The sequence below is a fragment of the Parasteatoda tepidariorum genome, chromosome 7 (assembly GCF_043381705.1).
Source record: "Parasteatoda tepidariorum isolate YZ-2023 chromosome 7, CAS_Ptep_4.0, whole genome shotgun sequence".
NCBI classification, from domain to species: domain Eukaryota; kingdom Metazoa; phylum Arthropoda; class Arachnida; order Araneae; family Theridiidae; genus Parasteatoda; species Parasteatoda tepidariorum.
The window spans coordinates 15,395,016-15,417,885 of NC_092210.1; the positions used below are offsets into that span (position 1 = coordinate 15,395,016).

A 22,870-nucleotide genomic window follows, 5' to 3' on the forward strand; every position below is an offset into this window, starting at 1 on the left:
TAAATTTAATTGAACACCTTTTAGACAAATTAAAACAGAAATTACATAATCAACCATTCTCATTTCAGCTATGATGGATACCTGGAAGTCAATTTCCATGGCCACATATCAAAAACTAGTATAAAGTATTCCCAGACATGTGCAAATTGTCATCGAAGCAAAATGAGGACTAACATCATACTAATATTATATACCACTAGGTTCCTAGCTATTTTCTGCCAGATAGGATAAAACTCATTCAGAAGATTCAAATAAATAAACATATAATTCAGTATAAAAAATGCGATTGAACTTTACCTTTATATCTGTACTTGAACTAAAACCATCAAGTTGATTCAGGAGTTCCAACATAGTTCTTTGAACCTCTCTGTCACCAGCCTTTTCACTATCAAAACGCTTGGTACCTAAGATGATGGGGGGAAAATTGTTTGAGTTTTTTCTTTTTTTTAAAAAGGATTAACATTTTACAGAGAAAAAAAATAATAAAACGTTTGTTAACTAAGCAACTACTGACTGCATAATTGAGAGTGGGGAGAATTAAAACAAAATTCAATTATCAGGTTGCTTTATACATTTCAAAAGTAAAACATAGTAAATTTGGCATAAAAGAATAAAGCATTTAATTCAATACTATAAGAGAAAACCAGAGCAGAATAAATATTAATCGCATTAATTCAAACTATTGATAAAAAATCGAATATTTAATAAAGCATTTAATTTAAACTATTGATAATAGTAAATGTCGCCTTTTTTTGTAATATCCAAAAATTATATATATGGGCTATTCCATATGTGACGGAATGACATTTTGACTTGCATGATGACAATCAATTGAAGTTTCTATGCATCTAATTTCAAATAAACATGATTTTTTCTCATGCATATCATTATTATTGGTATAATGTGATTCATAAACTAAAAAAAAAGAATTTTGTATTTTTTTTATTTTTAATTTTATGAACTTTTTACTTGTGTGACGGAATGACATTTTGGCAACCAAGCTTTCGGCATGCCGCTTAGAACTGGTAGTTTCTGTGAATTTTGCANGAATCGGAAATTGTGATTTATTGAAATGTGTACGATATTTCACAATGTATCGTTGACATCAATGTCTACACGCGCGATATTGAGATGCCTGTAAGCTTGCGCAAAGAGCATTTCACTCCGTAAGTGTGCAGTGATAGCTGTGACGATGATCATTAACTTTCCCCCTCTTTCTTACATCGTGACTCATCCTTTTGCTGACATGATTAATCTGAATATGATTGACAATCGAAGTGTTGTTGAATCTCTTAGTTATGGAAGGATTTTCTTTTAATTGTGAGCATGCAAATCTTGTTGATTTTTTACAACTAATCAAGTTGTTTAATGTTTTTTAACCGATATTTTGCAGACATACACGCCTTGAAATATTGAGAAATTATTATAAAAAAAATGCAACTTACTAAGTGTGAATTTACACAGTACTAAATGTAAAACATTAATGTATCAATTATCAAAACATCTTGATGTTAGCATGACGATATATCACGATGTCAAAATCTTAAGACGGTCCAGTCCTAGTGGCAATTTGGTCAGCATAGGGCAAAAGCCACCTTAACTACCTAGACAAGCTGGCACCCATTGGTCTGAAGCTGGTGAACTTTAGGCCACCACAAGAGATTGAACACAGCCCTTCAAATTGACAGTTGAGGGCCTTAACCACTCAGCTAACATGGCTTTTTAAATGTTTTATTGTATATTGGCCAGAAAAATGACACTGCCTACCTATTGCATCTAACTCATCAATGAATATAATAGCTGGTGCCTTTTCTTTAGCTAGAGCAAATGCATCTCGTACTAGTTTTGCACCATCACCAATAAACATCTGAACTAACTGTGGACCAGCCAATTTAAGAAAAGTTGATTTTGTCTGAGCGGCGCAGGCTCTAGCCATTAGAGTTTTTCCTGTACCAGGAGGACCATACAGAAGGACACCTAACAAGAAGAAAAAAATCATGCTATAATATAAATCACAAACAAGGCATAGAAAAATATGAGATTTTGAAAAGACTTTAATCTATTGAATAATGGCCCCAGAAATAATAGATTATCTTCCAACCCAAGCAGTAGAAATAAAAAGAATGCATTTTTAAACAAGATTTATCAAATATTAAAACAGTTTAGAATAATTGCAATCTAGTTTAGATAATAGGAGTAATATATAAGCTATTTAACACATTATTTTAAGATTAATAAGAGAATATTATAAAGTAACAATTGGAAAGAAAAATAATTTCATCAATTTTTTAAGAAACAAAAACAATTATTTTTTCTCCAAGTTTCATGGAAAGAAATATAATAAAACTTTGTTTAATTATATTAATTACTAATTTTTTAATTGTATGAAAAAGACTGCTTAAGTATCATTAACAAATATTATAAATCAGGGGTCAGTCCAGGCCAAATTTACCACCGTTTAATGGTACCTTCACAAACTCAACTTAAGAAAAATGGTAATTTCACAAAATACTTTTTCTTAAAATTTTATTTTTGTATCCCATAAGAAGCGATAAATCTATATTTTTGTGTTGATTTTTTAATATAATTTTTAAGTTTCATTAATTATGTCTAAATTTTCACAAAATAGTTACCTCTCAGAAAAATTTAGACAGACCCCTGTAAATACTAATAAATTAAAAATTATACTTATAAATAACTCACTAATTTTATAATCAAATACTGTTATGTATGAATACTCTGAAAAACTGTTAATATGCAAAAGGTATTTGAAAATAGATCTTTTTAACACATATTTTATTTTTTTATATTTAATCATGAAGTTAATAATTATAATTTATGAAATATAATGTAAAAATTTTCAACTGTGACTTTTTATTCAAACTACTTAACATTCATTTATAAATTAATGAAGAATTTTAAATTTAAAAACAATTTATAAAGCTTTACAACCTTTCTAATATTCTGAATTGAAAGTTATGAAGAAAGAAAAAAAAAACTTTGTTAAGTATGTTTCTAAAATAGTTTAGTTTAAAAGTCATTTAAAAATTTAGTTTAAAAGACATTTAAAAATTTAGTTTAAAAGACAAAACTTACAACTTTACAAATGTTTTAAATTCCATTGCAAAGTAAAAATTATTTATTTTTTTACACTTTAACAGCTTTAAAATATCCTGCTTAGGATTCACAAATATTATAATTTCATGGTAAAAAATTATTTTTAGCTATTTTATTGTTAAAAAATCTGTATATTTAAAATTTATTTTACTGTGCCATAAATAGTAAGCTAAGTTAAACCTAAACTATAAAAATCAATTAACATTTAAAAAAATTGTAAAAAAAAATCTAACCAGCTGAGAAAAATCTTAAGAGTACTTTTTACATTAATTCTATTCTGAATATAAATACACATAATTTAGATACATAAGATAATAATTAATTTGCATATAGAAAAAACTAATAATATATAAAATCAAATTAATTGTTTTAATACAGTAAAAGTTTTAAAATTCATGATAAAACTACAATTAATATGAAACTAGTGCTTTTTTTTTTTTTTCAAATAAAATGTTTTAACTTTCTTACAAGACTTAATTTTATTTGTTTTATTTTATCAGAAAAATACAAAACAATTGCATTAGTTATTTTTAGCTTGTTTATTCTTTCTTTCTATTGGAGGTTGTTCTGGACAAAAAACCATGCCTGGCTGACAAAATTAAACTAAACGTTAAAGAGTCTTAAAGAACTAAACTTTAAAACTTTGTACCGTATTAAATAAATCTGAGATTTGTATTTTTTTCATAAAGAACCATTTTTAGTAAAAAAAAAAAATAATAATAATAAATAAAAAAAAGAATTCAGAAGTTCTGGGTCCGAAGCACTTGTAGTTTTCAAATTCTAGCTGAATCTCTGAAACGTATATTAATTTTTGTAGAAAAACAAAAATAAGAATTGATAAATTTTCCATAGACATATTCAAAAACTGTTTAATATAAAATTGCCTGAAACATAATCTTTGAATTTTTATTGCAGGGGAGTGAAATTTTCAAAAGTTATCAAATAGTAATGGTAAAATAAATGACACACCTTAAGTAGGAAGTAAATATGCAAATTTTCTAAATAAAATATCAATTTTTTCTTTAATATCAATTCATATTTTCTTACATCACTTATATTTTAGAACTATAAACTACTGTTTACTGGGTTAAAAAAAAATTTACTAAGATTTAAATAAATAAATATTTATGAAATACCAAAAATATGGTTATTTAATAATTTCATTACAGCAATAACATGTAGAGTTTCCCCGCAGCAACTGTAATTGAAATTCCTTTTTCAAAAAAATTATTTTAATGTAAAAAAATAATAATAAATTGCAATCAATAACCATATTTGCTAATACAACAGAGAGCAACGAGTATTCCTGTAAGATGAGTTATCTCAATCATTGACATAAGAGAGTTCATAGGGTAAATTTGAATGAAGATAAAATTTGAATAAAAAAAGTAAGAACTCTACCTTTTGGTGGTTGGATTCCTAAGTTCTCAAACTTTTCTTTGTGAGTCATGGGAAGAACAACAGCTTCAATTAACTGAAACACAAAACATTTGTTAAAATTGTATAATTTTATTAACATGGTAAAAAAGAGTGGTAGAGGGTGAGACAGACGTGAAATGAAGCTTTTCATATTTTGTAATGTTCTTCAATTTTAATTTGAACCACCTTTCATTAGTTGGGTGAAACATTAATTTACTAATTAATTAATGAACATTTTCATCAACTTTGGGATTAAAATAAATTGGGCTCGGCAAATTCGGCAAGGTTTAGGACAGAATGGATTAATCAACGGTTTAAACCGTTCTGTCCAATACCCTTTTGTTCGAATTCTCCAAGATCCTTTTGTTCAAATTATGTCACAATTTTAAAAAAATAATGTGTAAAATAAAATGTTAATATTTGAACAAGAAACAAAATGAAGACAAGTTTATGTTTTATTAAAAAAATTTATTATTATTTTTAATATTGCATTATTTATAATTAGGCAAAAACATAATTTATTAGTATTAAAAGCATATTTAAAGGATAAGGTATTCACTTTTGTTATTAGGTGAATTGTGCAGCTTCAAAAGTCATTAATCTTTTCCTATTAAATTACATTATATTATTTTCCTTTAATAATTTAAAGTAAAAAAGTAAACTAAAGTAAAAGTAAACTAGAGTAAAAGTATCAAATATTTATTAATATATGTAATTATTATGTGTACAATGGTTACACAAATAAAATTTTTACCTTTTAAAAATATTCAAGGCTTTGGACACTTTAAGAGAGTTTAGGACAGTTTAAAACAGCAAAACCCATGTGCCCTGTCCAAAACCAGTTAAGCACGTCCAAAACTCCAACTTTGGGACTTGGTGTTCAATTTATAAATTACAACTAAGTTACAAATTATAAATTTTTAACACAACAGCAAAATACATACAAAATTTTATAGCATGGAGCAAGTAATAAGGAGGCCTTAAAGATTAGTTTTCAGAAAATTGAAATAATGACACCAATCTCAGCATCAAATATTAAAGTTTTGTTAAAACAATTTTTAATATAAATTTAAACAATAAGTAAGTTTTTATTAATTTGTTTTCCTTTAAAACAATGCAGTTTATTTTTCAAAATATATTTTGAGATATTGAGAGTAAAGAGATAAGAGGTTTTGAAGTCAATGCTCATTTATTAATGAGTTGTTTTTACTTTTTCATCCCCAGAATTTTAACATTTTAAATTTTTTCACATTCTTGATTGAAAAAAAAAATAATTTTCTCTGTGGAAAAATTAATTTTATAACTTTTTACTATATATTGATTAAATTTTAAAAAAATCTTTGAATGACATTTGTGTTGAATAAGGTTGGTTAAGAACATATAAAAATTAATTTCAAAATGTCAAAGGATTAAAAATTTTGAACACTTTAAATCAGTACATTTCAAGGTGCAACAAATTGCTGAATTACTTAATTCAACAATTGCTGCAATTCAACAATTACTTAGTGCAACAATTGCTTAAATACCCCCTTATCTTAATATTTTTAATATATTCTACATTTTAAAATTTCAATGTTATAATTTCACAGTTTAATGAAAAATGGTTATAAAAATATGAGTACTGGTTTTGTAGAAATTTCAAGTCAATTTTTGGCTTTAACTACTATAGTGTCGCAATTACCTACATAGTAGCACAACACCTGTCACAGCTTTGCACCTTTAATGATCAATATTGTGGTCCCCACTAGTTAAAAGAAAATTCCCCACTAGCAAAAAGAAAATTACATACTTTAACAAACTTTCTAAAAAATACTGAAAGTAAAACATTAAAAGTCTAATATTTAAAGGTACCAATCTGTGGAATTTTTACAAGTTTTTAAATATTTTCTCTAAAAATAAAAACTCTTGCACTTGTCNATATGGGCCAGAAAAATGACACTGCCTACCTATTGCATCTAACTCATCAATGAATATAATAGCTGGTGCCTTTTCTTTAGCTAGAGCAAATGCATCTCGTACTAGTTTTGCACCATCACCAATAAACATCTGAACTAACTGTGGACCAGCCAATTTAAGAAAAGTTGATTTTGTTTGAGCAGCGCAGGCTCTAGCCATTAGAGTTTTTCCTGTACCAGGAGGACCATACAGAAGGACACCTAACAAGAAGAAAAAAATCATGCTATAATATAAATCACAAACAAGGCATAGAAAAATATGAGATTTTGAAAAGACTTTAATCTATTGAATAATGGCTACTGATTATTTAAATAAAGAATTACATAATACTTAAAGTTAAAAATCAATCTTACGTAGCAAAAGCATCTTAGAATGAGCTGGTTTTAAAACAAATTAAGGGAATTATGGATTCCCCTTCTACAACAAGGTAACAAAGATATGCAATTATTATTTATGAATACTCTGAAAAATGGCAAAAAGATTGGCGACTTTCTTCCAGTTTGGAAAAAAAAACAGCCCAAGAAATAATAGATTATCTTCCAACCCAAGCAGTAGAAATAAAAAGAATGCATTTTTGAATAAGATTTATCAAAGATTAAAACAGTTTAGAATAATTGCAATCTAGTTTAGATAATAGGAGTAATATATAAGCTATTTAACACATCACTTTAAGATTAATAAGAGAATATTATAAAGTAACAATTGGAAAGAAAAATAATTTAATCAATTTTTTAAGAAACTAAAACAATTATTTTTTCTCCAAGTTTTATGTAAAGAAATATAAAAAAAAATTTGTTCAATTATATTAATTACTAATTTTTTAATTGTATAAAAAAAACTGCTTGAGTATCCTAAACAAATATTATAAATCAGGGGTCTGTCCAGGCCAAATTTACTACCGTTTAGTGGTACCTTCACAAATTAAACTTAAGGAAAAACAGCAGTTTCACAAAATACTTTTTCTTAAAATTTTATTTTTGTATCCCATAAGAAGCGATAAATCCATATTTTTGTGTTGATTTTTTAACATAATTTTTTAGTTTCACAAATTATGTCTAAATTTTCACAAAATAGGTACCTTTCAGAAAATTTTAGACAGACCCCTGTAAATAAGAATAAATTAAAAATTATATTTACAAATAACACACTAATTTTATAATCAAATGCATGAATATGCTGATACTGTTATGCATGAATATGCTGAAAAACTTTTAATATGCAAAAGATATTTGAAAATAGATGTTTTTGACACATATTTTATTTTTTTATATTTAATCATGAAGTTAATAATTATATAATTTATGAAATATAATGTAAAAATTTTCATTTGTGACTTTTTATTCAAACTACTTAATATTCATTTATAAATTAATGAAGAATTTTAAATTTAAAAACAATTTATAAAGCCTTACAACCTTTCTAATATTCTGAATTGAAAGTTATAAAGAAAGAAAAAACTTTGTTAAGTATGTTTCTAAAATAGTTTAGTTTAAAAGACATTTAAAAATTTAGTTTAAAAGACAAAACTTGCAAATTTACAAATGTTTTAAATTCCATTGCAAAGAAAAATTATTTCTTTTTTTACACTTTAATAGCTTTAAAATATCCTGCTTAGGATTCACAAATATTATAATTTCATGGTAAAAAAAATTTTTTTAGCTATTTTATCGTTAAAAAATCTGTATATTTAAAATTTATTTTACTGTGCCATTAATAGTAAGCTAAGTTAAACCTAAACTATAAAAATAAGTTAACATTAAAAAAAATTGTATGAAACTATTTTTTTTTTAAATAAATAAAATGTTTTAACTTTCTTACAAAACTAAATTTTATTTGTTTTATTTTAACAGAAAAATACAAAACAATTGTATTAGTTATTCGCAAAACAATTGCATTAGTTATTTTTAGTTTTTTTTTCTTTCTATTTCAGGTTGTTCTGGACAAAAAACCATGCCTGGCTGACAAAATTAAACTAAACGTTAAAGAGTCTTAAAGACTAAACTTTAAAACTTTTGTCTATCAACAGTTTGAACTTTATAAAAAATAAAAAAAATAATAGATGGATAATGAGGTAGAGAATTTAAAGTTAGCTTAATATCAAAGATAATTTATTTTTTACAATCAGAGATTTCGTTTCCCCTTCCTTTATCTGCATTTTATTTTAATTTTTAAAGCACCAATTGAAGTGCAAGTTTATTTTATTTAACAGAAAATTTTATAATTTGTGAAGATTTAGAATGCTTTAACAATGTTATTAATTTTCTCATTTTTAAATTCTTTTGCATTCAACTAACAGACACATAATTCAGTTATTAGTCATACTTATTCTATTCAACTTTCATTGAAGTGTGTCACTCTAAATAATCAAATAAGCATAATAATAAAGCTCATGTCAAAAAGAATTAAGTGCATCTAGATTTCAATCTTTTAAGGACAATTAAAGTAGAAATTCTGGTTTTAATTCCTTTTTAAATTATAACTAAGTAATAAATCCCATTTTTTTTTCTTTATCATAAAAAATATTCATATTTAATGATTCATGTACTATATTAAATAAATCAGAGATTTGTATTTTTTCATAAAAAACATTTTAAATAAAAAAAAAGAATTCGGAAGTACTGGGTTCGAAGCACTTGTAGTTTTCAAAGTCTAGTTGAATCACTGAAATGTGTTAATTTTTGTAGAAAAACAAAAAAAGGAATTGATAAATTTTCCATAGACATGTTCAAAAACTGTTTAATACAAAATTGTTTAAAACATAATCTTCGAATCTTTAATGTACTGGAGAGAAACTTTCAAAAGTTAGCAAATAGTAATGGTAAAATAAATGACACACCAAAAGTAGGAAGTAAATATGCACATTTTCTAAATAAAAAATCAATTTTTTTTTTGACAATTATTTTTACTTTTTCACATGATTACTCAAATTTTAGAACTATAAACTACTGTTTACTGTAAAAGAATTTACTAAGATTCAAATAAATAAATATTTACGAAATACCAAAAATAAGGTTATTTAATACTTTCATCACAGCAAATAACGTGCCTTTGTCCCTCTGTAATTAGAGTTCCTCCACAGCACTATAATTGAAATAAAACTCAAATTCCTTTGAAATTTATTTTAATGTAAAAAAATAATAATCAACTGCAATCAATAACCATATTTGCTAATACAACAATAGAGCACAGTGAGTATTCCTATAAGAGGAGTTATCTCGTTCAGTGAGATAAAAGAGTTAAAAATTAGCTAAATTTGAATGAAGATAAAATTTTATTAAATAAAGTAAGAACTCTACCTTTTGGTGGTTGGATTCCTAAGTTTTCAAATTTTTCTTTGTGAGTCATGGGAAGTACAACAGCTTCAATTAACTGAAATACAAAACATTTGTTAAAATTGTATAATTTTATTAACATGTTAAATAAAGAGCGGTAGAGGGTGAGAAATGAAGTTTTTCATATTTTGTAATGTTCTTCAATTTAATCTGAACTACCTTTCATTAGTTGAGTGAAACATTAATTTACTAATTAATTAATGAACATTTTTATCAACTTTGGGACTAATCCACGGTTTAAACCGTCATGTCCAAAACTGTCTTAAACTGTTCAACTTCTCCAAGATCCTTTTGTTCAAATTATGTCACAATTTAAAAAAAAAATTATGGGAAAAATAAAAGACTCATTTTTGAACAAGAAACAAAATGAAGAAAAGTTTGTTTTATTAAAAAAGTTTATTATTATTTTTAATATATTATTTTAATCTATTTATCTTTATGTAAAAACATAATTTATCAGTATTAAAAGCATATTTAAAGGATAAGTATTCACTTTTGTTATTAGATGAATTGTGCAGCTTAAAAAGTATATAATTTTTTCCTATTATATTATTTTCCTTTAATAATTTAAAGTAAACTAAAGTTAAAGTATCAAATATTTATTAATATATGTAATTATTACGTGTACAATGGTTACACATATAAAATTTTTACCTTCTAAAAATGTTCAGGGTTTTGGACACTTTAAAAGAGTTTAGGACAGTTTAAGACAGTAAAACCCATGTGTCCTGTCCACAATCAGTTTAGAACTACCAAAACCCCAACCTGGGACTTGGTGTTCAATTTATAAATTATAACTAAGTTACAAATTATAAATTTTTTACGTAATTGCAAAATACATACAAAATTTTATAGCAAGTAATAAGGAGGCCCTAAAGATTAGTTTTGAGCATATTGAAATAATGACAACAATCTCAAAATGAAATATTAAAGTTTTGTTAAAACAATTTTTAATATAAATTTAAACAATTAGTAAGTTTTTTATTAATTTTCCCCCTTTATAATAATGCAGCTTATCTTTTAAAATGTATTTCTAGATATTGAAAGTAAAGAGATAATAAGAGGTTTTGAAGTCAAAACTCATTGCTCAGTTATTTTAATAAGTTTTTTTTTTCTTTCTTTCTCCTTCATAATTTTAACATCTGAAATTTAGCACATTTTCTTATTTGAAAAAATAAATAAAATAACTTTCTCTGTGGAAAAATTAATTCTATAACTTTTTACTATATATTGATAAACTTTTAAACAAATCTTTGAAATGACATTTGTGCTGAATAAGCTTGGTTAAGAATTTTTAAAAAATAATTTTGAAATGTCAAATGATTAAAAATTTTGAACACTTTGAATCAGTACATTTCAAGGTGCAACAAATTGTTGAATATTACTTTATATTTTTAATAGATTCTACATTTTAAAATTTCAATGTTATAATTTCACAGTTTAATGAAAAAAGGTTATAAAAATTTGAATACTGGTTTTGTAGGAATTTCAAACCAATTTTTGATTTCAACTACTATAATATCGCAATTACCTACATAGCAGCATAACATCTGTCACAGCTTAGCATCTTTAATTATCAATATTGTGGTCCCCACTTTTTGGTCAAATAATAATTAATAAAAACCAGATTTACAAAAAGAAAATTATATACTTGAACAAACTTTCTAAATAATACTGAAAGTAAAACATTAAAAGTCTAATATTCAAAGGTACCAATCTGTGGAATTTTTACAAGTTTTTAAATATTTTCCCTAAAAATAAAAACTCTTGAACTTGTCTCTAAAACTTGTAAAGACTAATTTATTTCACTGCTGCTGAAAAATACTTTCCTCAAAAAGTAGGGAAAAGTACAGGTTATGCTCATGCATAGATAAATGTATGTCAAAGAAAACGAAAGATATTAGAGGGGAAAAAAGGTTAAAATACATTTTTTACTTGATAGAATTTACTTCATAAAAATAGACAAATATTCCACAAAAAATAAATGAAACAAAACGAGAAATTAAAAAAAATAGATTATTTTAGACTGTTATAAAAATAAATATCATTAGGAATAACTATTTCAGTATGTTAAGGAACTAAATAAAGTCTCAACATTTATACGAAACACGTGAAAGAAAAGCAATTTTTAAATTTTGTCTTGAAAGAAGTTGTCTCTTATATATAACACAATAAAGAGGGAAGAAAAGAATACAAAGAAAATTAAGAAAAATAATAAAGTTTATTTACTGTGCATAAGCTGCAAGCACACAGAACCCATAAAATAAGTTAAAAATACAAGGAAAACATGAAAGAAAAAATATATAGAAAATATAAAAGAAGAAAAATCTTGAGAGAAAAGAGAGATATCTGGACTTTTACTAAGAAATCAAAAATCTTGACAATTCCAGCTTTATCTTGTTCTCCCTGACAAACTTTGTATCGCAGCATAAAAATTATTGATTGCAACAAAGAATGATGATTACAAGAAATAATTTGATAAGGTATACCTCTTGTATTTGTTTATCAAGGCCACCAATATCACTGTATTGTTCAGTGGGTCGTTCATCAACCTCCATGGCTTTGACACGTGAATCATACCTAAAACAGTTTCAATCTATTCATCAACCATGCTTCCTGAGTAATTTCATATTTTGAAAAAAGAAAAAAAAGTGAAACTTACTCTTGTGGCAAAGTCTCTAGAATAAGGTAAGAGTCTTTGTTGACACCCTAAATAAATAATGGAAAATAAAAATTAGCAAGCATGTACAACAAATATTTATTTATTACATTAAAGATGGGGGGAAAGCAAATATTTCCATGAGTGTACAAAAGAGAAGAATAAAATAAAATTGATTTTAATAAGTTGTAATTTGCAAAATTGTTTAGTCTTATGGAAATATGTTTAGTAACATAAGAAAATATGTTTTCCATTTATAATCGAACCTCGATTATTTGAGGTAATTGAAACTATAAAAAAAAAACATATATGATAAAACAAATCATGCAAAAAAAATTTTTTTCTTCCAAATCTTCAGAATATCTAATTCATAGTTTATGCGTATTCTTAGAAATAAAAACTATTTTTACACATTTTTACTGCAAATAGAAGGTTTTGCAAAAAAAGTTTAATGACATCTGTTTAAATATTGCATTGCAGTTTTTAATAACTCATACGAGAAAAAAAATAATGTATATAAAAAGATATTTACTACTAGATCTGCTGGCTTCAACTTTTCAGCATCAATCAAACCAATAACTGGCAGAAAGTAAGTCTAATAATAGGGAAGAAAAAGAAATGAATAAATAAGAGTAAACTAAATGGGAAACACTAATAATGGAAAAAGTTAATTGTTTTATGTTAACTGTTACATGCTTTTAATGGATTATAAAAATTAAAAATTCTTTCATAAGAAACAATAATTATATTAAAAATGAAATTAGACAGACATTATGTAAATGAATAATAAATTATTTAAAGTTGCTTTCAAAAATGATTTTTATAATTACGTAATTTAAGAATAAATCATGAAAAGTCAGCTACAAATAAAATAGATTGTCATTCATTGTCATGAAACATAGCAATTTGGTTAAGAAGTCACATATTATCAAAAGGATAGTTAGAAGAGGATACCACAAACAGTCAAGGTAAAAAAACAATAATTCCCTGACTTTTTACGACTGATTTTATCATATGCCTCTGAATTTTGAACAGGTGGTACAAATATTATTATTAATTTTCCAGTTATACCTCATTCTGAGACATAAAATAACAACATGACACTTTTATTTTCTATCAGAGATAAAGAAAAAGATTTGTCTTCAAACTCTAACTAATCCATTTTCCCTGACTTTTGGGGTATTTTAATTAAAAGTTCTCTTAAGTGATATTACAAATATCTTGGTATTTACCAAAATAATTTTAATGTGTAATACTGCTTAAGCCAAAAAATAATTTAAAATCAAAACTTGCTCATTCAGTTGCATTAAAAAAAAAATTTCTAACCTGTCTTGTGGAGGTTTTTATAACGGCACATTTTCCCTTACGTTGTGAATCTAAATCAACATTAGCTCCATCTTCTTCACCCAGTTCCTGAGGATCAACATCTAGCAGCTAGAAGAAAGAAATTGATTAAACACACACAAAAATAATGAAACAATTTAATAATACACTCTATCAAAGAAATTTTTAAAAAATCTTTGCAATATATATTATACGGAAAGCAATGTCGTTCCGGCACATTAAATATTCGTTTGTCTTAAAACTCAATTTTTTTTTATCCATTTCGATCTCTCATTGAAAGATTGTCGCTAACGAGGGTGAATACATTGATTAAAAATAAAATCTTGATAACAAATGCATCGAAACAACATCATTTACCAGTCCCCCATATACATGCTTTTAATGTTTCCTTTTACGACTGGCATTGTAAAAATAAAAATATATCAGCTGTATACATACGATTTTTTAGTGATAACGATTTAATAATAAATACAGAATCCAAAGATATATTGTGAGATATATTTTAACATAATACAGGTGTACATAACATAAGCAAATTTTTTAACAAAAAATAAGCACCTTACAAGTACTTTTTAAACACTAAAAAAATATTTTTAATCACTTTCCAAAAAAAACATTAGGCTCTCTGCAGTAATAAAAATTCTTTTTTTCTAAGTTCATTTATAAACATAAAATCAATAAAATTCAAAAATATTTTCTAAATTTTTATATAATCATAAGAAAAAAAAATTTCTGATAAATATTATAGAGAAAATCGTGAAAAATCATGTATTTTTTGTAATTTAGAATGACAATCGATACGGCAGGAAAAAAAAAAGCACCTTTAAGGGCTTTTAAAAAATGTAAATCAAAAATAAGCACTTTTTAAAAATGCTGTAATAAAGCTTTCAAAAAAATATTACATTAATAAAATTTTAAAAGAATTTTGAATATTTTTCAATGCTTGTGAATTATGCTCTTTTCTACAAGCGTTGCATTTTGAAAACATTAAAATCATTAATAAAAACATACAATAAAAATTTGCTTGTGATGGATGAAAGAAAAAAATTCTAAAAATTAACTGAAAAATAAAATATCAAACACAAAATAGCACCTCATTCCCATTAATGCTTTTGATTGCAGTTAGTAAACAAAATAAATTATATAACAAGATTAAAAACAGATACTTTTGATCATAACTTTATCTAAAATTTCATTTTTTAAATAATTTTAAAAGATATCAGAAAATGGAAGTGATGGTCTGTTTTATTTTAAAAATTTTTTTAGACAAAATTACTTAACTTTTAATTAATTCACTTTATAAACATAATTTTGCAAAGGAGCAATAATATGTAAACATTAAAAAATACATAGCATTTATATCTATTTAAAGAAACACAGACTTACATTAGCAAATAAACACAAGATAATAAATATTTTTATGAAAAAATTACCATCTTTTCATTAAATTAATACTTAAACTAAAAGTATTTGTAGAAAATAAAGTCCTTAAATAATTTTTTCCTTAAAAATCTCCTTTAAAGGTTTAATCCTTTTTCTTGTGACTCTTACATGTCAACTCCTTTCAATATTGTCCTATTGTATATCCATTCAAAATGGTAAAGCTTAAATCTTTTTTTTTTTTAAAATTCTGAAGTTGAATTAAAAATATAAAAAAATTTGTTTAAAAACCATGGCTTAAAACATCTAACTTTGAATATATCACATTTTAATGCTAACAAATTTAAGGGTAAAAACATAAAATGATTACAGGGGTCTGTCTAGGCCAAATTTACTATCGTTTAGCAGTACCTTTACAAATTCAATTTTAAGAAAAACAGTACTTTCACAAAATACTTTTTCCTAAAATTTTATTTTGTATCCTTTAAAAAGCGATAAATCCACATTTTTACCACATTGTGTTGATTTTTTAATATAATTTCTAATTTTCACAAATTATGTCTGAATTTTCACAAAATAGGTACCTCACAGAAAAACCTAGACAGACCCTTGGATTAGTTCTTAAAAGATTCTACAATAGGAATATAAAGAATTAAGAATTTTTTATACATATATTCTCGCAAATGACTTAATACTTTACAGTTAATAGTGATAACATTTTCAAGCACTTTTCAAATATATATTTTTAAAAAAAAATCATGTTCAAGCAAAAGGGCATTCATAAATCATATTCTATTGTTCTAAGTTCTAGATATATATGGTCATTAACACAAAAATTAACAAATAGCAAAAACATTTTTGAACACAAGTTACATAATTATGATAAAATACTATGGACATGGGTGATAAAAATAATGCAAACAAAAAGGTTAATTAAAAAAATGAATTTTTCACATTCTGCAAATTGAACTTGTATTTAAAATTTCTTAAACGGCATGAGACTTGTAGCAGCAACTGGCAGAAAAAAGATCGACGACAAAAACATGTGGATTGTGGACAAAAACAAGTCGAAATCGGAATTTAACTCGAATTGGACGGGTCAATAGGTGACTACTTTAACGCAAGACTCAAAATTTGGGTGTAGTAATAAATAATATCATATTAAAAATACAGAAACTTTAAAAGCCATGTAGAAATCAATTGCGGTAAATGATGAAAAACTTTTTATGTTCATAGCCCAGGTGTTGACAATTAAATTATGGGTCAACATTTCAACATTGCACCTTCAAGTGCAAAACCTAAGAAAAAACAAGCATTGAAAGGGTGAAAATGGGAGGCATTCATAAAAAGCAAAGACAAAGTGAGTCATGATTTACAGCTGTCAAACCACAAATGCAGGATGAAGTTCAAATTTCAAATAAAAAATTTTGCACCCATCAAAGAAGTTCCTTCCCCAGAATTGTATTGTTACTATTCGAAACAATGATATTAATAGCAATTAAAGGAATTTAGTTTTGTTTTTTCTTGCCTTCATATGATGAATGGAAATGAATTATCCTTAAGCATTTATTTAGTCAACATGTTACACATTCTTGGAACTCTTATCAGTTATAAATTCGATAACTAACAAATAAGGATGGACCCATCATTATGCAATTAAATGAAAAAGCACAAAATATGCACATATATGACTATTATTTTTTAAAACTATAATTATTTGCCTTTTATTTCAACAGGATAGGGCCACTGTCCATAGATTCTTTAAAGAGTTTTTTGTGGAGAGAAAGATTTCCAAAAGAATGTTACCCCCAAAAAGTACAGATTTGTCACCTCTGGACTATGCTTTAAAAATGTAGGGCAAGCTGATTTCCTGATATCTAATGCTGAACTATAGGAAAAAATCGATGAAGAGATCAAAAATGTTTTTCTACGAATATTGATTCATGTTTTCAATTACCTTGTTAAACGTGCTTAATTTTCCAATTGACAAGAACTTAATATTTCTTGTATGTAAGTTTTGTTCAATAAACATACCTTTTTTCCTTAGTACATATTTTGCTTTTCCGGGTTGCATTTTATTTGGGACATAAGACAATTTTTCATCTTTTTTTACCATACAATACAGAAAGAAAACTAACTTTTCAGCAATATTTGAAAATACAAAAGAATGATTAGGGGGGAGGGGGAAATATAATTGAAGTCAATTGATAAATGTCAATTTTAACAAAAAATTTACAAATTATTCGAAATATGGGTCAAGACATCTTAAAGCTAAAAAAAAAATATGTTCAATCAAATTCAGTTTTATTAATGTACTTACCTCAATGACATTTGAAACAAGATAAGGCAAAGTTTTGTTGACTTTAATCTTTTCATTATTCTCTTTAATTTTTTCTTTCTGAGCTTGCATTTCATGGGAGATTCTCATGACTTCACTTTTCATAATCTTGAAAAAAATAATAAAACAAGTTAACACAGAAAAGATTAATATGACTAACAATCTGAAAGAGAGAGAATGAAGTTAGAAAATATTAAAAATAATAATTATAATTCAAAAAGGTCAGTAATAAAGGTTTGAGTTTCTGAGAAATTCTACTATTTTCAGAAATTTTTGTAGAAAAAATAAATAAGTCACAGAACTTTTAATTTTGTATGTTATTTCAATCTGAAAAAACAATGCAGAATTTTTTCCCTTACTATTTCAAACATTTATTCCATTATACTGCACTTTTAAATCAGGGAAAAAATCTGGCAAGTAGTAAAAGTTGCATAGAAATGATGCAGTAAAGAAACCCAAGTCATTAGGAATAAAAAAGGACAGTGTGCATCCGCACAGAAAAGGGCACTTTAAGTTTTGAAAGGGCACTCACTTAACACCATAAAAATATATCAAAATGTGTCATAAATATCATGCAAAAACTGAATTTGATCCTAAACAATTTTAAACTTAAACTATTTTATGCATTTATTTCAAAAAGTAATTTTCACTCATTATTTAAATAAAAGAAAAACTTGTATTTTATAAATAATATTTAAAGGCATACTAAAAGAAAATTTCTGCTTTTCAAAAAAAGTAAACTAATGAAAATTATTTTTTGATAAACAGCTTAAAAGATTTTTTTTAATAATTTATACAGAAAATTATTAAAATATAAATATTTAAAGGTGCATTTAAAAAAAAAAGTATTATTTAAAATATAACTTTAAAATTCCTTAAAAAATTTATTTATACCCCTTCGAAAAAAATATATAAAAATTTAACGAATTGAGAATAATCCTAACAAAGTAAATATTTGTAATATTTATTATTAAATATTTGTAATAATTATTATTAAATATTTGTAATATTTATTATTAAATATTTGTAATATTTATAATTATTATGTTAACAGTTAATAAATTTTTTTAATAAATTGAATATGAATAAAAAGGCAGCATTTTTAAGGGATGGTGGCTTCATTTTTACAAAAAGAGCAAAGAGGACGCATTTATAATGATCAAAGTGCTGATAGGGCGGATCCCCCTTCTAAAAACGCTTAGGGAGAATACTGAAGAAACTCAACATTGTTCAACAATATCATTTTATTTGATGGGATCAATGATATAATAAAATTTTCAACAGAAGCCGTTGAAAAATTCTCAGATGCTCAAAAAAAGTCAACAAATCAAAACTAAAAGATGCAGAAAAAAAAAAAAAACTTACTAGTGAAAAAAGTGAACCATAACATAAATTTAATCATTATTATATTTATACTATCTATTTTAAGTGATGAAATTGGTTTAAAAAACATTTATTCAGATTGCAATAAGTATTTATATGTTTAAAAGTATAGTTAAACAAAAAAATAAATAGAAGTAAATTAATAGCTTGAATCAATAACTAAATTTGAATTTAATTTAGTAGTTTAATACAATATAACTAAATTAGTAAGCAGTACATCAAAGGAATTAGAGCTAATTAGTCTTCCAAATATTGAAATCAATATTAAAATTAATGAATGAACAGTTAAAGTTGCAATTTAAAACAAAACTCTGCTTATGGAGCACTGTAATAGGCGAAGACTGTGTTTGACAAAAAAAAAAAAATCTAAAAAATGAATACTATTAAAATAAGGCTCAATTATTTTAATAATAGTAGGGATGTAACCAATAGTAATTTGGCCGAACATTTGGTATTTTCTGAATAAATTTTCTTCAAAAAAAAGTAAACTAAAATAAGGATTAATTGATAATCTTTGAAAGATTTTTTTCAAACTAAAATTTATGAGAAAATAAACATTTAAAGGTGCTTTTTTTTTAAAATGTAAGGTATTTATTTAAAAAAATAATGCTAAAATTTATAACAACTAAAAAAACTTATAAGTATACCCCAAATAAAAGATGTGAATATCTCTTAGGCCGAATGTCATGTGAATTTTAACTATATAACTAGACTAAGAAAAATCTTACTAAAATTATGGAATGAAATTAGAAGTTAAATAATTATCAATAACTAAAAAAGTCTGAACAAGACTTTCTATTAAAACAGAAGATTAAGAATACAATCTTCTCATTAAAAAATAAAATAAAAAGGCAGTATTCTGAAGGGATGGGGGGTTATTTTTTAAAAAAGGGCAATGAGGAGGCATTTATAGGAATCAAAGGGCAGGTGTGACTGGGCGTCCTTCTAAACACGCTTAGGAAGAACACTGTATATAGCATTTATTTTGCCATATATATACCGATTAATTAAAATAACAAAAAGTCATTATAATTGATAAGTAAAATAATTAGTTAAAGCCAAAAAATATGATCTAACTACAAGTTAAAATTGAAAACAAATAAAAAAAACACTATATATCGATAAAATGCATGTCTTATACAATCATAATCAATAATATAATGAAGTTACCTTTATCTCATTATCCATGAGCCTTGTTCTACTAATAATTTCATCAGTGCCCATTCTAAGCACCTCTTCTCCAACAGTTTCCTAAATAACAAAACAAACAAAAAATTAAGGATTGTACATATATTGAATAAATTATAACAGTATCGTCCTTTTTACTTATTTATCTATAATACATATTCTAATTTTATAAAGGCATGCCAATTTTAAAAGGAAACATCTTAAAAATGATATGTTAAAAAGGAGAATTATATTGAAATAAAGAAGGCAGCTTACTAGAGTGCAGTCTTGGAACCATTGAATGAATAATTAAGAATGAATAATTGATAAAAATAGCCAATACATTATTTTTTTCCCTATGTGACAAGGCATAACATCTTTTGCTTTTTTACCCCAGTCAATACTTGTTTGCATAATATCAATTAACACATATCTATAAAAAGTTGAATTGAACACAAGGTTCAAAAAAAGGACTCGTCATATCTAACAAACAACACAAAAACAAATCAAAATAACAAACAAATCATGCTAATAATTCATTTTACTAAAATACATGATAATAACTAAATAGTTTTAAACAAAACTATTATGCATTTATAAGAGAATGAAATAAGATAAAATTGTAAATATGATAAAACAATTATTAAGATAAAAATTCAACCAATAACAGAATCAAATGCTTAAGACTTAAGATTATGGGTTTTATACAACTAATCTAATAAACACAGTGTTTCCGTTAGACTTCGGATAATGCTAATGTACTTCCGAATTTCTGAGTAACTTTCTAATTGAAATGGGTCCCTGTTTAAAATATGATTTCCTACTTCATATGTATTATGAGGAATTGACTTTCTCCTTTGTTTCAATTCAATGGAAAATGTTTGGTTTAATTCTGCCAGCATAAATATGTTGGGGGGCATCTGTTGTACCCACCTGGGAAACATCCTAACTGGACACAAATAAAGAAAAACAATGAGAAATATGACAGGGAAACCTGACGTCGTCAGGGGGGGGGCACCAGCCCCCTGCTGCATAGCGCTTTTTTCCGCTAGAAGTGTAGTTTCTAATTGCTTTACAATTTTGATTTCTCTTCCTAACAAGATATGTTAAGACTTCAAAAGTGAAATCATTGGTAGCAACTGATTGAAGAATACAAAACCTTAGACTGAAAAAAAGGTTAATAACTATACATTTTCATCAAGTTCAAGGTGTTACAGTAGCAACTTCATAAGTTAAATGCCGTAATTACAATTATATTTAACAAAAAAGAAATAAAAAGATAAATTCAAATTTCGAAAGAGCCTGATTTTATTTTTTAACAACTAGTAAATAAACAATAAATTATTCAAATTTGGTTAAGAGAGAAAGTTCAAAAGTAATAAAGAAATGATAGTAAAAGATAGTGATTAAAGTTGAGCCAAATTTCTTAACCTTATTTTAAAAATGAAGGCCTGTATAAGTCGATAGCAATTTTCACTCTAAACCACCCTTCAAGCGAATACTGTAGTAGTACATAATGAAAACTATTCGTTATTTTGAATAAATAAACAATACATTACGGCAGAAAAATTACATTTGCACAGATTGAAAAACAATACATAGCAGTAACAGTTGCTTTAATTACAAATTTCATCATATCAATAAAAGTGTTGTCAAATTAAAGTAGGAAGTCAAAGTAACAAATAAATACAAGTATATTACATCTTCCTCCATTGGAACGGGACCATTCGAATCTTTTGTTGTGGACGCCATTATAATGATTCAGGCAAAATTTGTAAATGCACCAGAAATCAGCCAGAGACCAATTCACGTCTTTCCTTTCCACAATTATATCTCAATAAATTCAAAAAGTTTACGCAGTTTTAAAAAGTCTTGTTAATCGGACACATTAAAGTTACTTTAGGAACGAAACTCGAAAAACTACATAGAATTTAGTAAACTGTTTGCAAGAACGGAACTAGGTAATAGAGCCTCACTTTAAACCTTTGCTCTTGAAATTAATTTTGTTGAGATAAGGCCTATCTCTTAGAAACAATAAAATTGAATTGTTTTTTTAAGAGTTCTTTGAAAAGGCTTTCTCTCACTGCATGCCATAGGGACTGCAATTTCTCTGAACTACAATCGGAAATGCGTGATTTGAAAATGATCCTTTGCAAGAGCGTGTTAATTTGCTATAAAATGAAAAATTGCTCAGGAAAGATTGAATATTAAGCAGTGGGAGTGACGTTTAGAAATAGTTCCAAGCATATATGTGCGTTGATACGTAAATGCAGTTCACGCGTACCCAAGCAGTATAACAACGGGGCTATTTTGCATTGCCGCTTCTCTAATTGCTGCACTTCCGATCACCGTTGAGAGAAAGGTAGCATTCATTCTGCATGCTAAAAATGCTGCTATAGTACAAATTTGAATTTGCGAATGAGAATCGGATTACTGCACTTTATCAAAAAGAAATTCGCCAATCAGTTTCCCGCTCGCATCGATGAATTCGCATGTACGAGCTTTTAGCATGTACTGTGAATGACCCTAAAACGAAGATTGGAGAGGTTTTTCGCGCTTTGGTTATCTCTAGATCCGCGCGCAAAGTCGAGCACCTTATGGCAGAATGGAATGATACCCGCTCAAAAGTACATTTCACCATTTAGGTTGTCATATTCCTTTGATGGTGATCGGAAATTCATGAACCGCTGGTCATGAAATCACATTTTTTTAAGCATTCGCACAATCTTTTAGAGAAATCTGATGCACTGTAAATGAACCCTTAGACAAGTCTGG

At 25.9% G+C, this 22,870-nt stretch overlaps 1 protein-coding gene across 2 annotated transcripts in view; it reads right to left on the reverse strand.

The window, feature by feature from the left end:
• The window catches only part of LOC107456332 (26S proteasome regulatory subunit Rpt5), a 31,627-nt gene extending 9,204 nt beyond the window's left edge, over positions 1-22,423 (reverse strand). The window contains exons 1-10 of one of the 2 annotated variants that reach the window (XM_043054678.2): positions 21,797-22,423; positions 20,099-20,179; positions 17,528-17,653; positions 13,810-13,917; positions 13,016-13,078; positions 12,487-12,533; positions 12,314-12,404; positions 4,519-4,591; positions 1,768-1,977; positions 298-404 (exon numbers count right to left, since the gene is read on the reverse strand). In XM_043054678.2, the coding sequence (XP_042910612.1) occupies positions 298-404; positions 1,768-1,977; positions 4,519-4,591; positions 12,314-12,404; positions 12,487-12,533; positions 13,016-13,078; positions 13,810-13,917; positions 17,528-17,653; positions 20,099-20,179; positions 21,797-21,847 (957 nt within the window). In that variant the 5' untranslated portion in view covers positions 21,848-22,423. Of the gene's footprint in view, positions 1-297; positions 405-1,767; positions 1,978-4,518; positions 4,592-12,313; positions 12,405-12,486; positions 12,534-13,015; positions 13,079-13,809; positions 13,918-17,527; positions 17,654-20,098; positions 20,180-21,526 lie in introns of both variants that reach the window. The other variant, XM_071183116.1, reaches the window with a different exon arrangement.
• Positions 22,424-22,870: the final 447 nt, after the last annotated feature.